The 24,071-nt window shown below is 44.4% G+C and overlaps 1 protein-coding gene across 3 annotated transcripts in view; it reads left to right on the forward strand.

Moving 5' to 3' along the window:
* nr5a2 (nuclear receptor subfamily 5, group A, member 2) overlaps positions 1-24,071 on the forward strand; it is a 106,832-nt gene that overhangs the window by 48,200 nt on the left and 34,561 nt on the right. For all 3 annotated transcript variants that reach the window (XM_029706306.1, XM_029706308.1, XM_029706307.1), the window contains 2 exons: positions 4,809-4,928; positions 10,418-10,565. In XM_029706306.1, the coding sequence (XP_029562166.1) occupies positions 4,809-4,928; positions 10,418-10,565 (268 nt within the window). The remainder of the gene's footprint in view (positions 1-4,808; positions 4,929-10,417; positions 10,566-24,071) is intronic.

The raw sequence follows: 24,071 nt of genomic DNA on the forward strand, positions 1-24,071 counted from the left end.
TTGATCGCGGTTAGCAACTGACTGCCTATCGTCCATGTTATCTACAGTTTCCATGACTACTTGGTATGATAATTATTAACCAGACAGTTTTATTGCTCCCATATAGTTCAAATGAACTATAGGCCTAACATCAATTGAAACTTTATTAGACCATTTACTCAATAAACCTCATTGTCTAAGATCACATTCTGTTCTGTTGGCTTGGCTTTGGCTGCATATTTTTTTTTTTTTTTACAACACGTTCACAGTATATTCCTGTTCTCAAGCAATCATACTGTGAACAGAATACATAAAAGACAGAGACAGTCGAACAATCCCATCCCTTTTGTCAGACCACTCCACGTATCTCAGTGGACAGACAGATGGATTTGTGAAATCCAGGGCCTGTCGTGTTCAACCATGTGACAATGCAAAGGCAAATCTTGTCAGGAAAACAGCCAGTGTCACTGGCACTTAAAGGGTCGGCGATCCCTCTCCCCGCCTCGCTATGCTCGTCCTGTCTCGGTTGCTGTGCGGGTGTCTCCTGCTCCCGCCTTGTGTTCCCCTCATCTCCCCTCATCTCCCCTTGTCCCCTTTTGATGACCCAGCTCTGTCGGGAGTGATGCTGCCAGGCAGGCAGCGTGAGGACAGCTCCCTTTGATTAGGACCCCGACGTTCGCCAGGACCCTTGACAGGCCTGCTTTGAAGAGCGAGGTCTAGCTGCCCATCCCTCTCCACCACCTCTCTCTTAGACTCTCTCTCTCCCTCTATCTCTCTCTCGTTCAATCTCACTCTCTCTCTGAGAGGGTATTTTACTACTAATGCTGAGGCTTTGAGATGAAGACAGGGATGGGGGGAGTGTGGGGGGGTTAAAGTACAGTAAGGAGGACACTCGTTCACCATCGCCTCCCTCACGCCCTCCCTCGCTTTCTGATGGTTTTAATGATGGCATTTGAATTTTGCTCTCGCATGTCGCCTCTGGTCAACCACCCCACAGAAAGGAGGGATGAGAGAAAAAAAGAGCAAAGAAAGGGAGTTCACCCAACTTTCAGAAGTTGTGGTAATGGTCACAGCGGCTTTGTTGTATTTTGTTGTATTTCATTTTGATAAAAGAGGAATGAGACAAATCATGTCAGCGTTCCTGGGTTTGAGACAGACAGACAGACAGACAGACTCGGTTTGAGTCTCGACTATGAAGTTCCATGACCCAGCACCACCGAGCGAACGCTCAGTGATACTGCCATTGTTATGACTAGGTGGAGAATAAACAACCCCTCTGTAGTCAAAACAATCAACGCCAACAACGGTTGTGCTGAAACTACCTCACTGTCATTAAAAGTAATAAAGCATTTCACGTACAGTAGACATCTGTTAGCTCAGTGATATCACAGCGCTTCGATTGAAACAAAAGGCCTCTTTTACAAAGTTACAATAAATAATATAATAATGCTCGTAGGAAAGGTTTTCATCTTTAGCTCACAATCTGTACTATACGATTAGAAAGGTAAAAGATTATATATAAAACATCACAGCACAATTGAAAAATATATGGCACATGGATACCAAACGAGGGTGATCTATGGTGATAGGTGGGATGGGCTGAGAGTGGCTGAGGGTTGGGATTAAAGAGCTTATGTTTGGTAATGTATTATTGTTATGCGACTGGTTTATATATGTAAAAGTACCAGGTATGTAAAATGTGTATGGAAAATGTTTTTGGAAAATGTACATACACTACCGGTCAAAGGTTTTAGAACACCTACTCATTCAAGGGTCAAAATGTTTACTATTTTCTACATTGTAGAATAATAGTGAAGACTACAAAACTATGAACTAATACATAGGGAATCATGTACTAACCAAAAAGTGTTAAACAAATAGCCACCCTTTGCCTTGATGACAGCTTTGCACACTCTTGGCATTCTCTCAACCAGCATCACCTGGAATGCTTTTCCAACAGTCTTGAAGGAGTTCCAACATATGCTCTGCTACAAGACCATGGTGCTTGCCTACGGAGCTGTGAAGGGAACGGCACCTCCGTACCTTCAGGCTCTGATCAGTCCCTACACCCAAAGAAGGGCACTGCGTTCATCCACCTCTGGCCTGCTCGCCTCCCTACCTCTGCGGAAGCACAGTTCCCGCTCATCCCAGTCAAAACTGTTCGCTGCTCTGGCACCCCAATGGTGGAACAAGCTCCCTCACAACGCCAGGACAGCGGAGTCAATCACCACCTTCCGGAGACACCTGAAACCCCACCTCTTTAAGGAATACCTGGGATAGTATAAAGTAATCCTTCTAACCCTCGCCCCCCTACCCTCCCTACCAAAAAAGATATAGATGTACTATTGTAAAGTGGTTGTTCCACTGGATATCATAAGGTGAATGCACCAATTTGTAAGTCGCTCTGGATAAGAGCGTCTGCTAAATGACGTAAATGTAAATGTAAATATGCTGAGCACTTGTTGGTTACTTTTCCTTCACTCTGCGGTCCGACTCATCCCAAACCATCTCAATTTGGTTGAGGTTGGGGGATTGTGGAGGCCAGGTCATCTGATGCAGCACTCCATCACTCTCCTTCTTGGTAAAATAGCCCTTACACAGCCTGGAGGTGTGTTGGGTCATTGTCCTGTTGAAAAACAAATGATAGTCCCACTAAGCCCAAACCAGATGGGATGGCGTATCGCTGCAGAATGCTGTGGTACGCATGCTGGTTAAGTGTGCACTGAATTCTAAATAAATCACAGACAGTGTCACCAGCAAAGCACCCCCACACCATCACACCTCCTCCTCCATGCTTTACGGTGGGAAATACACATGCGGAGATCATCTGTTCACCCACATCGCGTCTCACAAAGACACGGCAGTTGGAACCAAAAATCTCCAATTTGGAGGACAAACTTCCACCGGTCTAATGTCCATTGCTTGTGTTTCTTGGTCCAAGCAAGTCTCTTCTTATTATTGGTGTCCTTTAGTAGTGGTTTCTTTGCAGCAATTCGACCATGAAGGCCTGATTCACACAGTCTCCTCTGAACAGCTGATGCTGAGATGTGTCTGTTACTTGAACTCTGTGAAGCATTTATTTGGGCTGCAATTTCTGAGGCTGGTAACTCTAATGAACTCATCCTCTGCAGCTGAGGTAACTCTAGGTCTTCCTTTCCTGTGGTGGTCCTCATGAGAGCCAGTTGCATCATAGCGCTTGATGGTTTTTGCAACTGCACTTGAAGAAACTTTCAAAGTTCTTCAAAATGTCCATATTGACTAACCTTCATGTCTTAAAGTAATGATGGAGTGTTGTTTCTCTTTGCTTATTTGAGCTGTTCTTGCCATAATATGGACTTGGTCTTTTACCAAATAGGGCTATCTTCCCTACCTTGTCACAACACAACTGATTGGCTCAAACGCATTAAGAAGGAAAGACATTCCACAAATTAACTGAACAAGGCACACCTGTTAATTGAAATGCATTCCAGGTGACTACCTCATGAAGCTGGTTGAGAGAATGCCAAGAGTGTGCAAAGCTGTCATCAAGGAAAAGGGTGGCTATTTGAATAATCTCAAATGTAAAATATATTTCATTTGTTTAACCCTTTTTTGTTTACTACATGATTCCATATGTGTTATTTCATGGTGTTGATGTCTTCACTATTATTCTACAATGTAGAAAATAGTAAAAATAAAGGAAACTTCTTGAATGAGTAGGTGTTCTAAAACTTTTGACCGGTAGTGTATATGTAGCACAAAATCTGTAGAAAAACAAAAAGATATTTGTCCTCCGAAGAAGGGTTAATAAAAAATAAAAAAAATAAAGTAAAAGTTCCAGTATGGATAATAGCATTCCTTTCTTCGTCAGTTGTACCATACCTGTTAGTGAGGTAGTTTACACCATCGATTTACACATTCTTCTCTAATCCTCATTGACGTTTTCGAGTGCAGCGTCACAGATTGTAACTGTCAACCCAAGGATTTTCTCAGACTCATGCAAAGCACATTTCACCAGAACAACACATACCGAAGAATTTCGCGAAGCCACATCATTCCGCAAGTCAGATAAATAGTATCGAAGGTGACACTGTTTGTCAGGGGAAAAAAGGAGGGGTGAGAGAGGTTCTCCCTGTCTTTTTCCTCATTCTTTCTCTTCTGAATGTGGCCTTTCTATGTGTGTGGCTACAGTGTGTAATGATTAACGTGGTGAGCCCTGGGAAGTTGCAAAAGTTCACAATGGATGGTTGTTGCAGTGTATCAGACTCCCCTTTGGCGTGCGTCAGTCACCGGAATGGGAGTCACGGCCGCAGTGTTGCGTAGAAACTTACTACTTAATCACTGGGAACGGAGAAATCCCTCAGCCACTGGTAGTCCTGGGCAAACAGCTAACCAGTAATGCTGTCAAACAGGGACGTTCCTGGGCTTTTTGAGAGAGTGTGGTGTTGCTAAGTTCACATGAGAAAGTAGTGGTGTGGTTGTGTTCAGACGGGGAAGGGGGAGTAGGGGGCGGCTATGTGAAACTACAGTATCGTGTGAAGTTGTCTTCCTCCACCTGTGGAATAGTAATCAATACGAGTCAATCTACCCCAAGATGTGTCTACTTGTCAAACCATAACAGTGGTAAAGCTTCACCCCAAAACTTTTCACTTAGAGAATAATGCAGCATCGTAAATCTTTAACCATATGTCAAGATGCGGTTTTGATTCATCGTTATGTATTCTTTTTATTCAGAGGGGAAATATACGTAGCATGACACATTAGCATAGCATGAGCTATGCACATACATTAGCATTAGCATCAACAACTGACCTCATCTTCTCTTTCTCTACCTTTTTTGTCACAATCAGGTGGATGACCAAATGAAGCTCCTCCAGAACTGTTGGAGCGAGCTCCTCATCCTCGACCACATCTTCCGTCAGGTGATGCACGCCAAGGAAGGCTCCATCCTATTGGTCACCGGCCAGCAGGTAAGTCACCTGACTCCCCCAATTCCACCCATCCCTTCCAGCCCTACACGCCACTCCCCTTCTCTCCACACCCTCCCCATAGACCTCATCAGCCACTCAGCATGAGCACATCAACACCCTTTAAAGCACTATCGACCAAGCCGGCCCCCGTGCAGTCACCGCTCCATTAAAAATAGATTACGCTTATAGGTATAAGCTAATGTGACCAGAATAATCAATTAAGCATTTTCAATTTATTTATTTTTATTATTTTGCATCAAGCAAAGACTCCAAACAGCGAATACATAAAGCGCTTGGTTAAGCATGCCGGTAGAGTCATAGCGGTAGAAAAAAAAGCCTATGATGATTTACCTTTGCGGGTCCCCCGAGGAGCCGGCAAGGGCCGATGCCTGAGGCTCCTGACGAGGCCCTCAACACAGAGTGGACCTGTGATTCCTCAGTCTTTTTCTCCACTGGCAGAGAGAGCGAGAGAGCGAGAGACAGAGAGAGGGAGATAAAGAGAGAGGGAAAGAGGAATGAAATTGCTCGTTATGAATATGGCTCTGAACGCCCGGCACGCCTGTCAGCAAGACGAGCGCGCTTAATTATTGATGGGGCGGTGTTTCCAAAACGTTGCTCTTCAACAAAATGTTCTCCAACAATAGATGGGGGCATTACTATTGAGGCGAAGCGAGGAGGGTCTGAGTGGAGTTAGGGAGGGTTGTTTTTACCTTTGTTTACAGTTACAGACTTACTGTAGATGAGCTTTACTCACGTGATTTGGAAAAGAGGATGTTGTGAGAGGAGGGACAAAAGAGTGGTTCTCCCGATGAACTCCAATAATTAGTAGTCAGAAAGTTGAAGTTGTTGTGTGTGTGAGTTCATGTAGGGAGAAAGACAGAGAGAAACAGAGAAACAGAAAGAGAGAAAGAGCAAGAGAGGGGTAGTTTTCATATCACTGCTATTTTACCAGACCACATATACCCACACATACACCAACCCACACACAGGCACAGACACAGACACACACAGAGTGCCCTGAGTCACTGCCCCCCCCCCCCTCCTCCCACGTCCAGTGCAGAGTGCCGAGCGGTGGCTCGTACTCCCAGCAGTGTCTCTGCTGCTCTGTGTTTGATTAGCGAAGGCTGGCTGTGAGCAGGGCTGAGCCAGTGAAGGAGGAGGAGGAGGAGGAGGAGGGGGAAGAGTCAGGGGAGGTGAGGACCAGGTCTCGTTTGCATATTTTGGTTAATGAACAGCTGGTGTTGGGGGGTCGGTGTGGGAGACAGGAGGGGAGTGCCTCTCAAACCGTTCATTATCTCCTATTATTCTCCATGAAGCCAGAGGTGACAGCAGCACTGCTTTAAAGCCAGGGCCCACCACCACAACCACCATCACTACCAGCAACACCTCCACCAAAAACACATGGATAAGGTTACTATGGCAGAACTCAACAGCCTCTTACGATATCTCTCAGATAACGCAACAGAGATGGGGTTGGGTTGATCACGGGTTGGCGTTACTGCATAAATATTTTGAGGATCTTTGGGTGGGCAATTGGGTCAGGCCAAGGCACCGTGACCTGTTTGGGCATGCTGACCACTTCCACTCTGTTACCTCGTTGCGTGAGCATTTGTGTCTTGGCCGCTTTGCCAGCCGTCGTCGGAATGGTCCAAGTGCACCATGTGGGATTAAAGGAGAAATGCGAGCGACACATGACACCCCGGGACGACGGGCTTCAGAACATGCTACTGTCCCTTCCTTCCGTATTCCCCCTCCCTTCCTCCCCTCTTCTCACTCCCTTCCTCCCCTCTTCCCTCTTTGAATACAGATCCCTCACCGCCCTCCACTCTCCTATCTGTCAGCTGGTAGCCTTAGTCACAGTACACCGACCTTCAGAGGAATTTGATGTAGCAACAGATAACAATATATAATCACACAACATTCACGTCTAATTTATACAGCTCTTTGGCCTGTCTTGTACTGACCTGAACTGTCTTTGGCTCAAACACAAGATGTGACTGCCGGTGTCATGTGAAAACACAGGGTTATGGCTGTATGGCAGTTCAGTAGAGTATGAATGTACAAGCAAGGTCTCGCAAGATAAGTCTTTGATATTACTTGATATCAATGGCACTTGCACATGAAAGGCAAATGTTAGCATTGCTAAAAAAATATTCTCTGAACTAATTTATTCGGCAGGTTTACACTACTATTCAATGGCATCGTCTTTTTAAACTAACTCGTCTTCTTTGAGCCATAGTATTATTAGTAGAATGTGGTCATTTGGCAGACACTTTAATCCAACTTTCTGTGCAATTTAACTTTAGACATTTTTGTTATTATATGGCCCAACTTACTGAGCTATATGAGTCACCCAACCGTATTAGCCGTCTTTACCCATTTTTATGCTCGTTTGTCATTTGGCAACCATGTTAATTTTGTTTGCCTTTGTTTGATGTATTAATGACAGGTTGACCTATGAATCTTTATAATATGCAGACATAGAGATGATAGATAAGTGTATTGTCACTGTTTTTTTTGTTTTTTTTTAACTTAAGGCTAGGAAACCATAACCCAATGCCATCAAGAACCCAATCCTTCATTGAAGTTATTTCATGCACAGTTGATTTTATGTAAATTAATTGACACTTTGGGGGGGGCGTTGACATTTCACTGACTCTTAATTTTCAACACCTCAAAAAAGGACAGAGGGAGAGAAGGGGAGAGAGAGAGAGAGAGAGAGAGAGAGAGAGGGAGTGATGAAAAGAGAGAGGAGAGAAAGGAGAGAGACGCTGAGCGAGATGGAGAAAGAGATATAGAGAAAAGGAGAGATGGAGAGGTGATGAGAAGCAGGGAAAAAAAGCTGGCGCACATCTCGGAATCCTCCCAGCCCAATGCTTTAAAAAATTCTACTCATCATTATTTACACAATAAATAAATTCCGATCTGGGCCGTTTTAATTGCAAATGCAGCTCGCGGGAACCCCTCCCCGAGCCTAGGAGGCAACCGTCTACCTTCCCCGAGAAACCCTGGCTCAGTCAATTATGGTAATGAATTGTCAATAAATATAAAAATTTAATATGGCCTGCTTACTGTGAGTGGCAGCTATGGACTTGCCTCCCAGACAAATTTGCTGCTGCTGCAGATATTAAGTGCACCTGAAAGTGCTCGCGGTGGGCCAATGGGGCCAGTGCCGGGGCCAGAGCATGAGGGGGGGGTCCTGGGGGACATCCAGGGGGGCCCACACGCTCTCACCCCTCGCCCCTCTCGGCCCCCTCCCCCCTCCAAACCCCGCGTCCAGACGCAGAGGAGGGGAGAGGAGGGGGAAGGCGAGAGGGAGGAGAGAGGGGGGTGTCCCCCCCCTGTTTATCGGCGGGTGATTATGATTCAGCAGTCAGCCCCGGCCCTTCGGCCCTCTCCCTCCCTCCCTCTCTTTCTCCCTCTCTCACTCCTCTCTCCCTCGCTCCCTGTATCTCTCTCCCTGCTGTGCTGGCAATCTACAGTGTGCTGGGCTACAGTGCGGGGAGAGTGAGAAAGAGGGAGAAAATGAGAAAGGCTTCCGGAAGAGAGGAACCAGGACAGAGAAAGAGGGAGCAAGTAAGAAAGAAGTTAGAAAAAAGAGAGATAGACCTCAATACTAGAGAGAGAGAGAGAGAAAGAGGTTCAGTGAGAGCGATAAGCCTCCATAAGAGAGGGAGAAAAACTCTCCTGATAGCCAGCCTACTGTATGCGGATGGGGAGGATGAATCTAGCTGTTGTTGTTAGACACATAGGGCCCGGTATTGTTATAAGGCATACACTGTATTCTTCCTCATTTCTATGGATACACAGTTATACGGGTCTACCTGCTTGTTTATTTTATTTTGTTTGTCTTATTGCGTAAGAACGGCAAGCTAACTGCACCCGTATTGAGATGGGATCGTACACTGTCAGATTGACCAACGTGAAATGTCATACACATATACTGTAGAAGGCGTACTGTAGTATAGAAAGGCATCATCTAAGGTGCCAGTGAACTACAAAATGCCAATTGGTTTTACTTTCAAAAACCGGTCAAGGTATTTCCATTTTTTATTTAACCTTTATTTTGACAGGGAGTCAATTTTATTTAGCTTGATTAGGATCCCAATTAGCCGACGCCAATGACGACATCTAGTCTTACTGGGGTACGACACATGACGAAAAAGACGTTACAGACAAAATGCTTTACACTTTACATACATTTAAAAACATTAACATGTAGTGTGTGTGTGTGTGTGTGTGTGTGTGTGTGTTTGCATCGCTCAGTTACACATACATGTCAGTACATACACACAACAAGTATGTCACATGGGGGAGAGGCGTTGTCCCATGCAGTGTTGCTTTATTTGTTTTTGGAAACCAGGTTTGCTGTTCACTTGCGCTATATGAGATAGAAGGAAATACCATGCAGTCATGGCTCTGTATAATACTGTACATTTCTTTGAATTTGTTCTGGACCTGGGGACTGTGAAAAGACCCCTGGTGGCATGTTTGGTTGGGTAAGTGTGTGTATTAGTGCTGTGTGTAAGTTGACAATGCAAACAATTTCTTATAAAAACAAGTCTTTCCTCAACTATTAGCCAAGAGAGTCTGGCATGCAGATTATTGATATTAGCCCTCTGATTACAATGAAGAGCAAAATGTGCCGCTCTGTTTCAGGCCAGCTGCAGCTTAACTAGGTCCTTCTTTGCAGCACTTGACCATATGACTGGACAGTAATCAAGATAAGATAAAACTAGAGCCTGCACGTCTTGCTTTGTGTCGTGTGGTGTCAAAAAAGCAGACCATCTCTTCATCACGGCAGACCTCTCCAAATCTTTACAACCATTGAATCTATATGTTTTGACCATGACAGTTTACAATCTAATCTAACACCAAGTAATTTAGTCTCCTCAACTTGCTCAACAGCCACGGCATTCATTACCAGATTCAGCTGAGGTTTAGAACTTAGGGAATGATTTGTACCAAATACAATGCTCTTAGTTTTAGAGATGTTAAGGACTAGTTTATTACTGGCCATCCATTCTAAAACTGACAATGCTGAGACCAAGGTTTCTTTTCCAGATGAGCCCTGTTTAGCACAACAATACACATCAAGATACAATATACACATTAAACTACACATCCATACACACATTAAAATACATGTTATTATACAAAACACAATATAAGTTAACAATGAAGAAAGGTATGGCAGAAGTTTATGCAGGAGGGCTTTATAAACAAAAAGAGTTAAATCATTCTACGAGACTTCAAAGTACTCTTTCATCACAGACAAGACCTTTCTCTCACCTCAACTTCAGCACACACTGTATGAGTGTGTTATATTCTATGGGAATGCTATTGAATTGCATGAGATCAAGGAGAATTCTCGGCAACAAAAGAGTGATCAAATTATATATACGGATACCGTATATGTGTGTCCTATGAGGCTTAGTGTGTACACCACAGTGTCTAACAGCTTGTGTGTGCCCCCCCCCCCCCTGCAGGTGGATTACGTTGTAATTGCCTCCCAAGCCGGAGCCACTCTCAACAACCTGATGAGCCACGCCCAGGAGCTGGTGGGCAAGCTGCGCTCTCTGCAGCTGGACCAGAGGGAGTTTGTCTGCCTCAAGTTCCTGGTGCTGTTCAGCTTGGGTGAGTACTAGGCGGGAGGAGGCTGGGTAGGGGAGGGGAGGCCGGGTAAGGGAGGCTGGGTGAGAGAGGAGAAGGTGGCTGAGGGAGGAGAGGGTGGAGGCTGAACGTGTCTGGGGGAGAGGGTTGTTCCGTGTGGGTGAGTCCCAGGGATGGGAAGAAGGGAGGCTGGGTGGGGGAGGGGAGGGATATGTAGGGGTATGGATTAGAAGTGAGAAAGGGGAAGAGGAGGGACATTGGGGAGGGGGTTATAGGTGAGGGGGAGGGAGGATGGGTGAGGTAGGAAGAGGAGGGAAAGGGTAGTTTGTGAGGGATGGGGAGTCTTGGGATAAGGGATGGGGTGGGAGAAGGGGTGAGGTGAGGTATGGATGACTTTGGGAGAGAGATGGGGCCAGAGATGGGGGGAAAAGGGGTATTAGTGAGTAAGGGGAGAGAAGGAGTGAGGGGTTACCAAAAATTGTCCCTCTGCACTCTGCCAATCACATTACACACTGCTTCACAAGGTCAGTATCAGCCAGGAAATAAATAATCCCTCTCCCTATCTGATAACGAGACGACAACACACTGGTCATGAATGCCACATAGAAACAGGGCAGGATTACCGAATGGCCACACAGGGCACGTGCACCAGGGCACCCGACCTCCAGGGGGCCCACAACCCAATTACAATGTGTAGAATTGCAGGAAATTAGCTTTAAAACTGCTAAATTCTCTCTTGGGCTAATGGCAAAATGTGAGGAATAGCAGAACATTTGTTTTAAAATTGCTAAATGTTCTTTCAGCCTCATGGCAAAATGTGAACAATAGCGTGATGTTAGCTATAAAACAGCACATTTTTCTCTCTGACCCATAGCAAAATGTGTTGAATATCAGGAAATTAGCTTTAAAACAGCAACATTTTCTCGTGACACAATGTGTAGAATCAACCTGATCTCATAGTTTCACTTCAGGATCTGACGTAATTGGATGAACGTCGTCATTAATTCAGCATGATTATAGGTTTCATTCCGCATGGTTACAGGGTTAAAACAGAAACAACTCAAAAGGTTAAGTTCAGGTATTAATTCCGAGCTGTTAAAGTTAGGGCTATGGTTTGGGGAAAGCATAAAACTAAATAGTAATACAAAAAATGCTGTTTCCATTTAGTATCATTAACTACTCTCCCTGCTTGCTAATGCATTGTGAACTGCCTTGATGCAGTGGTCTAAGCAGTGTGCTCTGGCTCTAAACATTGTAAGTTTGAGTGCTGTACCATAATAAAAATTAAAGAAATTGGTGAGCGCCAAGGACGGATTATATCGACAACAGGACCTTTTAAAACGTTTGAAATGTACGTATGTTTCGAGTGACCAGCCTAGTCAAATAACATTATAAAACTGCAAATGTTTTCAACCTTAAATGTTGAAATGCAGGAAGTTAGCTGTTTTCCCCAAAAATAATTTAAACCTACAAAAGGTGATCGGTGCTCGGTAGCCCCAAATGTGGTAATCCAGCCCTGCATAGAAACACACACATACAGATGCACGCATGCACAGACACACTTACCCTATCTGGAACCGATTGGCCATTTGGTCTGTCGCACGGGTTGCGGATGCAGTGGTCTGTCCTGATGGCAGGTTGTGGTGTGTTCATGGTACTGTGGCAGCTGCAGGTTCAATCAATCAATCAAATTTATTTATAAAGCCCTTTTTACTTCAGCCGATGTCACAAAGTGCTGTACAGAAACCCAGCCTAAAACCCCAAACAGCAAGCAATGCAGATGTAGAAGCACGGTGGCTAGGAAAAACTCCATAGAAAAGCCAGAACCTAGGAAGAAACCTAGAGAGGAACCAGGCTCTGAGGGGTGGCCAGTCCTCTTCTGGCTGTGCAGGGTGGAGATTATAACAGAACATGGCCAAGATGTTCAAATGTTCATAGATGACCAGCAGGGTCAGATAATAATAATCACAGTGATTGTAGAGGGTGCAACAGGACAGCACCTCAGGAGTAAATGTCAATTGGCTTTTCATAGCCGATCATTCAGAGTTAGAGACAGCAAGTGCAGTAGAGAGAGAGCTCACAATAGCAGGTCCGGGACAAGGTAGCATGTCCAGTGAACAGGTCAGGGTTCCATAGCCGCAGGCAGAACAGTTGAAACTGGAGCAGCAGCATGACCGGTTGGACTGGGGACAGCAAGGAGTCATCAGGCCAGGTAGTCCTGAGGCATGGTCCTAGGGCTCAGGTCCTCTGAGAGAAGAGAGAGAGAAAGAGAGAGAGAAACGAGCAAGAAAGAGAGAAAAGAGAGAGAGAGAATTAGAGGGAGCATACTTAAATTCACACAGGACACCGGATGAGACAGGAGAAATACTCTAGATATAACAGACTGACCCTAGCCCCCCGACACAAACTATTGCAGCATAAATACTGGAAGCTGAGATAGGAGCGGCTGGACACATACACACACACAATACGCCCCCCTCACACACACACAGAGAGACAAACACAGACAGACACACCACACACCTCTAAGAAAGGTTCAATATTCTCATATTCTCTGTATGTGGGTTTGTTGGTCAGCCATGGGACTTTCCTCACCGTTTCCCGTTCGTAACTTATGGCTCCTCACTCCCGTAGTTTAACATCATTCATTAATGAAGTCATTTGAAGTCAAGGTAATATGCTCAGCCTAGCCCCACTGTGGACACTGGTTTCTCCTATCAAAGACAGACTTCCAGGTTTGATGGTTACTGCCAGGAAAGATTGCTGGAATTGTAATGTACTCGGCTGTTTGTCAACAAGTATTATCATATCACTTGCATTTCCACATCTGAACTCAGCACATAGGTGTGTGTGAGTGTGTGTGTGCGTGTCTGTGTGTGGGTTTGTTTGTGCGCGCGTGCGTGCGTGCGTGCGTGCGGGTGCATGTTCTCGCCTCCAATTTACAAGGGGCTTATGTTGACCACCTGGAATCGCTAAGTGAACAGCAAGCCTTTGAATAAACGCAGACCCTCCCCCCAACCCCTCTGCACTTCTCCACTTCTCCCCCTTTCCTCCCCACGCTTCAGTCCCACCTGGAAAAGGGCTTAACTTCCCCAACCCTCACACAAGCCCCTTAATGAAATGCTTTCCTCCTGGCCGACTTGCCGTGCTCAGAGCTAGCGAGATTAATGTTTGTGTTATTGGGTGTTTGTGGCAGAGGGGCGGGTGAGAGGGGAGGCTGGGAGGGTGTGATGGGGGGGTCTGGGGGGTTGATGGTCTAAATAATTTGGCGGAAACATCATCCATAATGAAAGGCTCACCTGAGGGATGTGTATCGCCCCCGGCAGTGCGTGTTCTCTGCGCTGCTTGGGCCCCTGTGAACGCTAGACGGTTCGCTACGGAGAGAAAGCGGGAAACCAACATTAAGCCAGGAGATTAGAAGTGCTCTGATTAATATCATCCCACAGTCGAGAGGAGTGTGTGTGTGTGTTTTTATATACATGTGAATGCACGCGTGTCTGTAGGTGTAGGTTTTACTATACAGTGTGTGGGTCTCTGTGTGTTTGTATACTGTGTGTACTAGAGTTCATCAACTCCAGCTGAGGAGCCAATTAATAGGGAGTTAATGAAATGAGGCATGAAACTACTCCTGTGCCGTGCTGGGTGAATGCAGAAGGCAACATGAGGTGAAACACTCTCTCTCTATTACTCCTATACATGCTACCTGGGCCTGTATTCCTAAAGCATGTCAGAGTAAGAGTGCTGATCTACTGTCGGATCAGTTTTTCCTTTTAGATCATAATGATTAAGATTACATGGACAGAGAGGGACCTGATCCTAGATCAGCATTCCTACTCTGAGATGTTTTGTGAATACGGGTTCTGTACAGGATCCCAAGTTCCTCCTACTTTGGGTGTGTGTGTGTGTTTACATAGGTAGGTGACCATGGACTAGCTATCAAATGGGTAGAACTGCATGGGTGCATTCGTGTTTTGACATACGTGCACTGCTTACATAGTAACAAGTTAATTAGGCAATAATGCCCGAGGAGATGTGGTATACTCCAACGCGGAGTGCCTGGATACAGCCATTAGCTGTGGTATATTGGCCATATACCACAAACCCCCCGATGTGCCTTATTGCTATTATAAACTGGTTACCAACATAATTAGAACTGTGAAAATAAATGTTTTGTCATACCCATGGTATGCAGTCTGATATACCACAGCTTTCAGCCAATCAGCATTCAGGGCTTGAACCAGCCAGTTTATAATATACAGTATTTGGTGTCACTCTAACCTTTTATTCCCTTGTGGTTTAGATTAGTGGTTTAGATTACCGTAATTTCCGGACTATTAAGCGCACCTGAATATAAGCCGCACCCACTGAATTTAAAAAATATATATATATTATTTTGAACATAAATAAGCCGCACATGTCTATAAGCCGCAGGTGCCTACCGGCACATTGAAACAAATTAACTTTACACAGGCTTTAACGAAACACGGCTTGTAACAAAAACAAATAGGCTTTAACGAAACACGGCTTGTAAAAAAAATAAATAGGCTTTAACGAAACACGGCTTGTAACAAAAAATACAAAATTAGCAGTAAGCTTTAGTTGTCTTTTTGCACTGAGTCAATTCCTCACGCTGCTGTTTCCAACATCTTATCATCACTCATTAAGACCAAGCTCCCGTGCAGCAGCTCTATTTCCTTTTCCAACAGCCAGATCAATCGCCTTCAACTTGAAAGCTGCATCATATGCATTTCTCCGTGTCTTTGCCATGATGAGGGTGACAAAATGACTACTGTAATCAGAATGATGGGAAGTTTGAGAGCGCTCGATTTAATCTAAACAGTAAACAAAAAAGTTGTTTGACCTTAACCCGTTCGGCAATTTCACTGGTCTAATGAAAGCTTCATGCCGCCAAAAAACTGAGCACGTCACAGAATGTGTTTTTTTGGAGAAAAAAAATTTGAAAGCGGGAAAAATCCATATATTAGTTTAAGCCGCGATGTTCAAAGCATGGGAAAAAAGATGCGGCTTATAGTCCGGAATTTACGGTAGTTTAGATTAGTGTTACTCAATCCAAGTATATTGAAGCATATACAACATCTTTAATCAGATTTAGATTGAATTGAATTTCAATGTATAGACATCTTTTAAAGGTTTTTTGTCGGGGGCTCTCTATTTCAGAGATGCCTGGTAGAATTCTGATCACCGAAAGGTAGAGATCGATGTGAGGTAAAAGCACCAGTCAGTCCAAGGCCATGTGTGTGTAAGACAGGTTAACCACACACGCACGCACCTACATATGCACACTACCGCTTCTATTCATTCTACTACTTGTTATTTTTGACTTGACTCCTTTCATCGTTATTATTGATTCATGTACTGCATTGTTGAGGGATCCAGCACATAAGCATTTCGCTGCACCTTTTATACCTGCTGTAAACTGTGTATGTGACAAGTAAATTAGATTTGGATTTGATTTGACGCACACACACACACACACACACACACACACACACACTGCTCCACAAACTTGCCACACAAGGTCAAATGCAGCTCCGATGAACATACAGACATCAATCCTGGACAGGCCTTTTCTCCTAAACGCAGCCCTCTCTTAAGCCCTTTACAAATGAAGCCTTTTAAAGGAAATCAAAGGTACATTTCCCCTGGCCTGACATGAGCCTAGCCCAATAGCTCCAACCTCTGCGCTTTCTATCAGCGTACCGACTCCAGCGTGATCAGTCAATGTCGCTCACCGCAGGACTCTTTGTAAAACTGGCTGTCGATAAAGAGGAGAATAGACCATCACTTTTGACTTGGAAAGAGTCACTTGTCTTGGTGGGTGGTGGGGTGTCAAGAAAGTGTGTGTGTGTGCGTGTGCGCGTGCATGCATGCAGAGATTTGTATAAACCTTGCGTCTGTCTCTCCAACATTTGCAACATTGTTTCAATATTCAAATTCGATCTCCAGCTGTCACATAGTGGTAATGAACTTGTCGCGAGTCGGGACGAGACAGACAGGCAGGCAGATTTTCTCAGCCAGTCGAAATCATGAATCAGCATAATTCTTTATGGATACATACAAAGAAATATCAATAGAAAACAAGTAAAACGAAACAAAGTGCAGCTAGTTTACAGTCGTTCCAGCTTCAGTTTGAAGTGATTGTGTTAGCTGTGTTGTTGGCTAGCTCATCTGAACAACTGTGTCCTGATGAGAGAGCACATGTTCTATACCAGGTGAAATCGCGCCTCATTAGCTCATTGTTATGGACGTATCCAAATAAATGTCACTAGAAAACAGCTTAAACAATTGCAAATGCAGCTACTTTGTTGTTATTCTGCCACACTGTTTGACGTGATTGTAAGTTAGCTGTAGTTGGCTAGCTAGCAAGGGATAAGAACGTTGCCAGCCAGTATGGCAATAGAACATTTATAATGAACGACTGGGTCGCGTCCATAGATAGAGGACGAACGAACGACCAGCCAGGTTGGGTAGCAACCCTTGATTTGTGTCGGGACTATATCTTGTGGAAGGATGGAATAGTATGAATAAATTAATCAAAATAATTGTATTTATGAAAATATGTAAATCATCGTTTGAACATGTTGGTAACCTGTTGTATAAAAGTGATAATGCCCTCGATGTCGACTTATGGTTTGCCTCGACTTCATCTCGGGCCAAACGACATCCGTGCCAATATATCCTCCAAACACCAGCTTCTCGGGCATTATCACTTAATTAAACCACGGTAGTTCTCCTAGCATGCCGCTTTCAACACAAATTTACAATAATATAAAGGCAACATCCACTACATGACCAAAAGTATGTGTACACTGCTCGTTGAACATCTCATTCCAAAATAATGGGCATCAATATGGAGTTGGTCCCCCTTTTGCTGCTATAACAGCCTCCACTCTTCTAGGAATGCTTTCCTCTAGATGTTGGAACATTGCTGCAGGGACTTGCTTCCATTCAGCCACAAGAACATTAGTGAGGTCGGGCACTGATGTTGGGCGATTAGGCCTGGCTCAGAGTCGGCGGTCCAATTCATCCCAAAGGTGTTCGATGGAGTTGAGGTCAGGGCTCGTTGCAGGCCAGTCAAGTTCTTTCACACCTAACTCGACAAACCATTTCTGTATGGACCACGCTTTGTGCACGGGGGCATTGTTATGCTGAAACAGCAAAGGTTTATGTTACCACAAACTGTTACCACAATGTTGGAAGCACAAAATCGCTCGAGAATGTCATTGTATGCTGTAGCATTAAGTTTTCCCTTCACTGGAACTAAGGGGCCTTGCCCAAACCATGAAACACAGCCCCAAACCATTATTCCTCCTCCACCAAACTTTACAGTTGGTACTATGCATTCGGGCAGTTAGCCTTCTCCTGGCATCCGCCAAACCCAGATTCGTCCGTCGGACTGCCCGATGGTGATGCGTTATTCATAACTCCAGAGAACAAGTTTCCACTGTTCCAGAGTCCAATGGCGGTGAGCTTTACACCACTCCAGCTGACGCTTGGCATTGTGCATGGTGATCTTTGGCTTGTGTGCAGCTGCTTGGCCATTGAAACCCATTTCATGAAGCTCCAGATGAACAGTTATTGTGCTGACGTTGCTTCCAGAGGCAGTTTAGAACGCGGTAGTGAGTGTTGCAATCGAGGACAGACCATTTTTTCGAGCTACGCACTTCAGCACTCGGTGATCCCGTTCTGTAAGCTTGTGTTGCCTTCGTGGCTGAGCCGTTGTTGCTCCTAGACATTTTCACTTCACAATAATAGCACTTACAGTTGACCGGAACAGCTCTAGCGGGGCAGAAATTTGACAACTGACTTGTTGGAAAGGTGGCATCCTATGAAGGTGCCACGTTGAAAGTCGCTGAGCTCTTCAGTACGGGCCATTCTATTGTCAATGTTTGTCTATGGAGATTGCATGGCGGTGTGCTCGATTTTATACCTGTCAGCAACGGGTGTGGCTGAAATAGCCAAATCCATTAATTTGAAGGGATGTCCACATAGTTTTGGCCATGTAGTGTATGTAAACCCTGTCCAGGCCTGTTTGGATAATGCATTGCACCATTCAGAGATGCACTTTGTAGCACTACTCTGTAACGTAACCTGCTTCTGTTCTTAATGTGTGCATAAGGCCTAAGTGTAATAATTGTATTTTGGACACAAATCCTCAGCTCATTTGTGTGGTGAATTTTTTTAGGGATTCTCCGAATATTTATGTGTACATCTGTGGACAGGTCGAGGTTATCGGGACAGTAGTCTATTGCGCCAAGTCTTAAATCGTTGGATAACAAAAAGTAAGCTGTAATGATGAGAGTATAAAACTATTGACTATAAAAGTGTGCTGTTTTCCGTCAGTTTATACAGCTTGTGTCATAACAGGAGGTCCAAGGCAGGTTGGATTAATTTGCATACAGGGAGGGACCAGGGAATATGGTCACAATATGGATGAAGTGGGCAGATAAGAGACACATTATTAGACGCAACAAATATCGATCAGATAGTGATCGGATCATCTTGATCGGATGACGACAACCACATTAATGCGTGCTTGAGTGCATGTGCAAAACACTGTGCGTATGTGTCTATGTGTGTGTGCACATGTACGTGCATGTTTTGCTTGCTTACATACTTGCATACGTGGTTGTGCATATGTGTGTGTATATCTGTGTGTATATCTGTGTGTGTGTGTGTTACATGCCAGATGCGGCAATAGTGGCATAAGAGTGCAGTTAGGGGAGCTCTGCAGTGACCCCACGTCTCGAGGTCAGCCTCTGTCATGTGTAATTGTGTGAGGCCGCCCCAGTCATAACTTGTCAGAGGCGAGGAAAGCCAGGGATAGCCAGGCTGCGCTGGTAAGTGCTCCCAACGGGGGCCAGATTTGTGGGCAGAGCACTAAATAACACTACTACAATTTGGCCCTTTTTCTGCGTCTTTTCTAAAATAACCAGAAAAAACTATAGGAGTAAAGGTACTCAGATGACTGATTGTGTTCCATTCAAGTCTTACGAGGAGTGTTTCCCCTTACTAGTATGTGTATGCGGGTCCCTTCCCATTTAGTTAGTCTCCTTTGCACCCTTGCCGAAAGAGCTGGAGTCTAATTGCTCTCAGTTAAAGTTTTTGGGGGATGTTGGCAGCCTTTGCTGTTGATTTGGGGATCCTCCCACCTAAAAATAAAACAAGTGGGAAATACTGAATCATTTTCAATGGGACTTTAAACATACAGTCAAATCAAATCAAATCCATGTTTATTTGTCACATGCGCCGAATACAACAGGTGTAGACCTTACAGTGAAATGCTTACTTACAGGCTCTAACCAATAGTGCAAAAAAGGTATTGCACCACAGTTTCCTTCTCTCTTCAGACGTTTGAATAGATCTGATCTGAAATCAGTTCTGGAACAACCTGTGTTGGGGCTGGATAGTGTGGTAGGTGAGGGATAGCAGATCTGAGGACTGTGCCAGTCCGTGGACCGATGTCGGGCACTGAAGAGTCACTGAAGAGACACCCTCTTACCCTCCTTCCACCATCTCCACCCCTTCCAACCTCCCTAACACCCATCTGACCTCCCCTGTATCTCTCCCATGTCCCAACCTCTCCTCCTCTCAACCCTTCCACCCATCCCACCTCCCCTCTATCCCTCTCTCCCTCCCTTCCTCTCATCCCCTCCACCCTTCCGTCCTCTCCCCTGCGCTAGCTAGCATCTCTCATTAACATGTTTAGCACGTCACGTGAAGCCTCTCGCTCTGGGTTCCACGAGGTCAGACACCAATCTGCTGAAACAACACAAACGTGGTAAACCCTGTTGATAGAAAAAAAAACAGTTTCTCTCTTTCTCACACACACACGCATGCAGGCACACACACATGAAAGCAAGAAGAAAACATGTAATTCCCAGACAGGTATGTCCTAATTAAGCTACAAGCCCGGCTCCTCAGCTTCCCCAATCAATGCTCTGATCCCGGCCAATGAGTTGGGGAGTTCACTAATGCATGCACAACCCGGGCTCACATAATGCCCCGCAAATATTCATTTCCTGAAACGAATCAAATCATTTGGAATTCAGTCAGGATTGATTAACATTTGGAGGCGGTGAAGTCGCGTGTGGCGTCAACGTGATCAATACCCATATAAACCATGATGGGGTGTGTGTGCTTACTCCTCAAACATATTCCCTCAATATCTTCTCACCTCTCTTCAGTTTTGGTACTTTTATTTTTTTTAGCAGACACTCTTATCCAGAGCAACTTACAGTAGTGAGTGTATATTTGACATACTTTTTCTTACCAGTTTCGTACCATGATCTACCAACTGAGCCACATGAGACTGTTGCATAAAAATACTTTCTTGACATACGCTTGAACTTAGTCACCGCAAAACTTAGTCAATTGGCTTCTAGTTGAGTGTCCTGACATTTTCCTTTATTTTAACAGTACAAGGTAGCAGCAACCCTTAAGCAATGAATCAAATATTTCTTGATTTTCATCCCTCTCTCTTTGTAAAAAAGCAAACCCACGGTTGTTCGTTGTCGGGCTCCCACTTTGAAAAGCAAGCTCTGTATTGAGACCTTCTAAAAGGCTTTCAGACTTTATCAAGCTGTAAAAGCACCAGATCTCCATGTTGCCACTATTAATGGCCATTACTGATTCAGATTCAGGCTGTTGTTTATTAAAGAGGAGTTTGGGGCGAAATTGTAGCTCTTGCCTTACATTCTCTCCCTTTTGCCTTACATTCAGAACGCTCTGGAAATTAAGCCCTGATTCCGCCTCGATTTCAATACTCGGCTCCTACAGTTAACTGCCAAAATAAAGGAAACACCAACATAACATATCTTAATAGGACATTGGGCCACCACCAGCCACCAAAACAGATTCAATGCGCCTTGGCATAGATTCTACAAATGTCTGGAACTCTATTGAAGGGATGCACACACACACCCTTTAAACCCCCTATGCTCCTTTGAGACCCCTAAGTCTAGCCTAAACAGCATGGGATGTTAATTGTTTAACTAACTCAGGAACCACACCTGTGTGAAAGCACCTGCTTTCAATATACAGTACTTTCTATTGCTCATTTACTCAAGTGTTTCCTTTATTTTGGCAGTTACCTGTATCGCTCTACCCTTTCCCTCTCTTTTTATGTCTTATATGATACCCTACTGGTTTTTATTCTGTGATTATGTTGACACGTTTTTATCGCTTGTTAAACAAGTAGGATTATCAGAAATTTGACTAGAAGAATCTGAGAGTTTGTTTAGAGGGATTTGTAAAACGCTGGACCCTAGCACTTTCTGCTGATAAAGTTGTGATAATGGTAAAAAAAAACACACACATCATAATTGTGTTACAAGGGGGTTCTGAGATAAAGAATGGAGCCTAGTGCAGTGTGTTAGCAAAATACATTATGCATAAAATTTTTAGATTATGCTAATGTTCTGGGAATGAATACAGGTACAGCCTGTTTTAAACACTCCTTTCCATTAAATGTAGTGAAGACACTGTATGAAAACACAAACCAGTGGTTGGAACCGGTTCAGGGAACACTACCGAAAACTGTAAAATAACCAACATTTTAGAGGAACAGAACCAGAACTGAGTACAAAAGTGATCTATACTGTTCTGGAAGAGAACCATTATTTTAAAAGCATGGGAACTGGTTATTAATAACGTTTTTTACATTCTGGGAATTTTTTTCCAGTCCCATAAAAAGCGCCTATGCAAAGCCCTCACTTTGTGACTTAAAAACGTATTCAAATGTCTGCCTGCCAGCTGAAAATCTTTGCCAGTGTGTGTGTGTGTAAGCTAACTGCCCGTACTCCTCCCTCCGAAGCATAGTCTACTATAGCTACTTACGTTAGAAGCAGGATTCAGAAATTAGGGAGAGAAATGTTTTACTTTTTCAGTGTTAGGTAGGGTACTATAGTTATCACGTTTCACATTGGATTTATTAACTACAAAAATGTTTATTTTAATTCTGGTGCCGCTCTGTACACACAAGCCTGTTAGCTAGATAACTTAGCTACCTCTGGTCTAGTTCAGGAAAACGCTACGGGCATTATGTGTAATGTAATGGAACTGAGAGTCATGACCAAGGCCTAGCTCTAGTCCAACGTTAGTTAAGCCAACTCTCCGATGTTTAAAGGCATTCAAAGTTCCTTCATAGAAGCCGCTCCTCTGTAGGTATAATTCTGTGGGCCGAATTCAGATAATGCATGTCATAACAACAAGATGCCCAGTGCTTCATGCCCAGTGCTCTTCTCACCTGCCAAATTTCAGTCACATCTCACACCCTACACCACACTTGTCTGTCCAATGCATTCGGAAAGTATTCAGACCCCTCAACATTTTGTTACGTTACAGCCTTATTCTAAAATCAATTAAATAAAACATTTTCCTCATCAATCTACATACATTACACCATAATGACAAAGCGAAAACAGGTTTTTAGATATTCTTCCAAATGTATTGAAAATAAAAAACAGAAATACCTTATTTATATAAGTATTCAGACCCTTTGCTATGAGACTTGAAATTAAACTCAGGTGCATCCTGTTTCCATTGATCATCCTTGAGATGTCTCTACAACTTGACTGGAGTCCGCCTGTGGTAAATTCAATTGATTGAACATTATTTAGAAAGGCACACATCTGTTTATATAAGGTCCCACAGTTGAAAGTACATGTCTGAGCAAAAACCCAGCCCTGAGGTCGAAGGAATTGCCCGTAGAACTCCGAGACAGGATTGTGTCGAGGCAGCATTGAAGGTCCCCAAGAACACAGTGGCCTCCATCATTCTTAAATGGAAGAAGTTTGGAACCACCAAGACTCTTCCTAGAGCTGGCCGCCTGGCCAATCTGAGCAGTCGGGGGAGAAGGGCCTTCGTCAGGAAGGTGACCAAGAACCCGAATGAGCTCCAGAGTTCCTCTGTGGAGATGGGAGAAGCTTTCAGAAGGACAACCATCTCTGCAGCACTCACCAATCAGGCCTTTAAAGTAGAGTGGCCAGACGGAAGCCACTCCTCAGTAAAAGCCAAATGACAGCCTACTTGGAGTTTGCCAAAAGGCACCTAAAGGACTCAGACCATGAGAAACAAGATTCTCGGGTCTGATGAAACCAAGATTGAACTATTTGGTCTGAATGCCAAGCGTCACATCTGAAATAAACATGGCACCATCTCTACGGTTAAGCATGGCGGTATCATGCTGTGAGGATGTTTTCCAGCACCAGGGACTGGGAGACTAGTCAGGATCGAGGGAAAGATGAACGGAGAAAAGTGCAATGAGATCCTTGATGAAAATCTGCTCCAGAGAGCTCAGGATCTCAGACTGGGGTGAAGGTTTACCTTCCAACAGGACATCAACCTAAGCACAGAGCCAAGACAATGCAGGAGTAGCTTCCGGACAAGTCTCTGAATGTCCTTGAGTGGCCCAGCCAGAGCTCGGACTTGAACCCAGTCGAACATCTCTGGAGAGACCTGAAAATAGCTGTGCAGTGACGCTCCCCATCCAACCTGACAGAGCTAGAG

Source organism: Salmo trutta, chromosome 22 (genome assembly GCF_901001165.1).
Source record: "Salmo trutta chromosome 22, fSalTru1.1, whole genome shotgun sequence".
NCBI classification, from domain to species: domain Eukaryota; kingdom Metazoa; phylum Chordata; class Actinopteri; order Salmoniformes; family Salmonidae; genus Salmo; species Salmo trutta.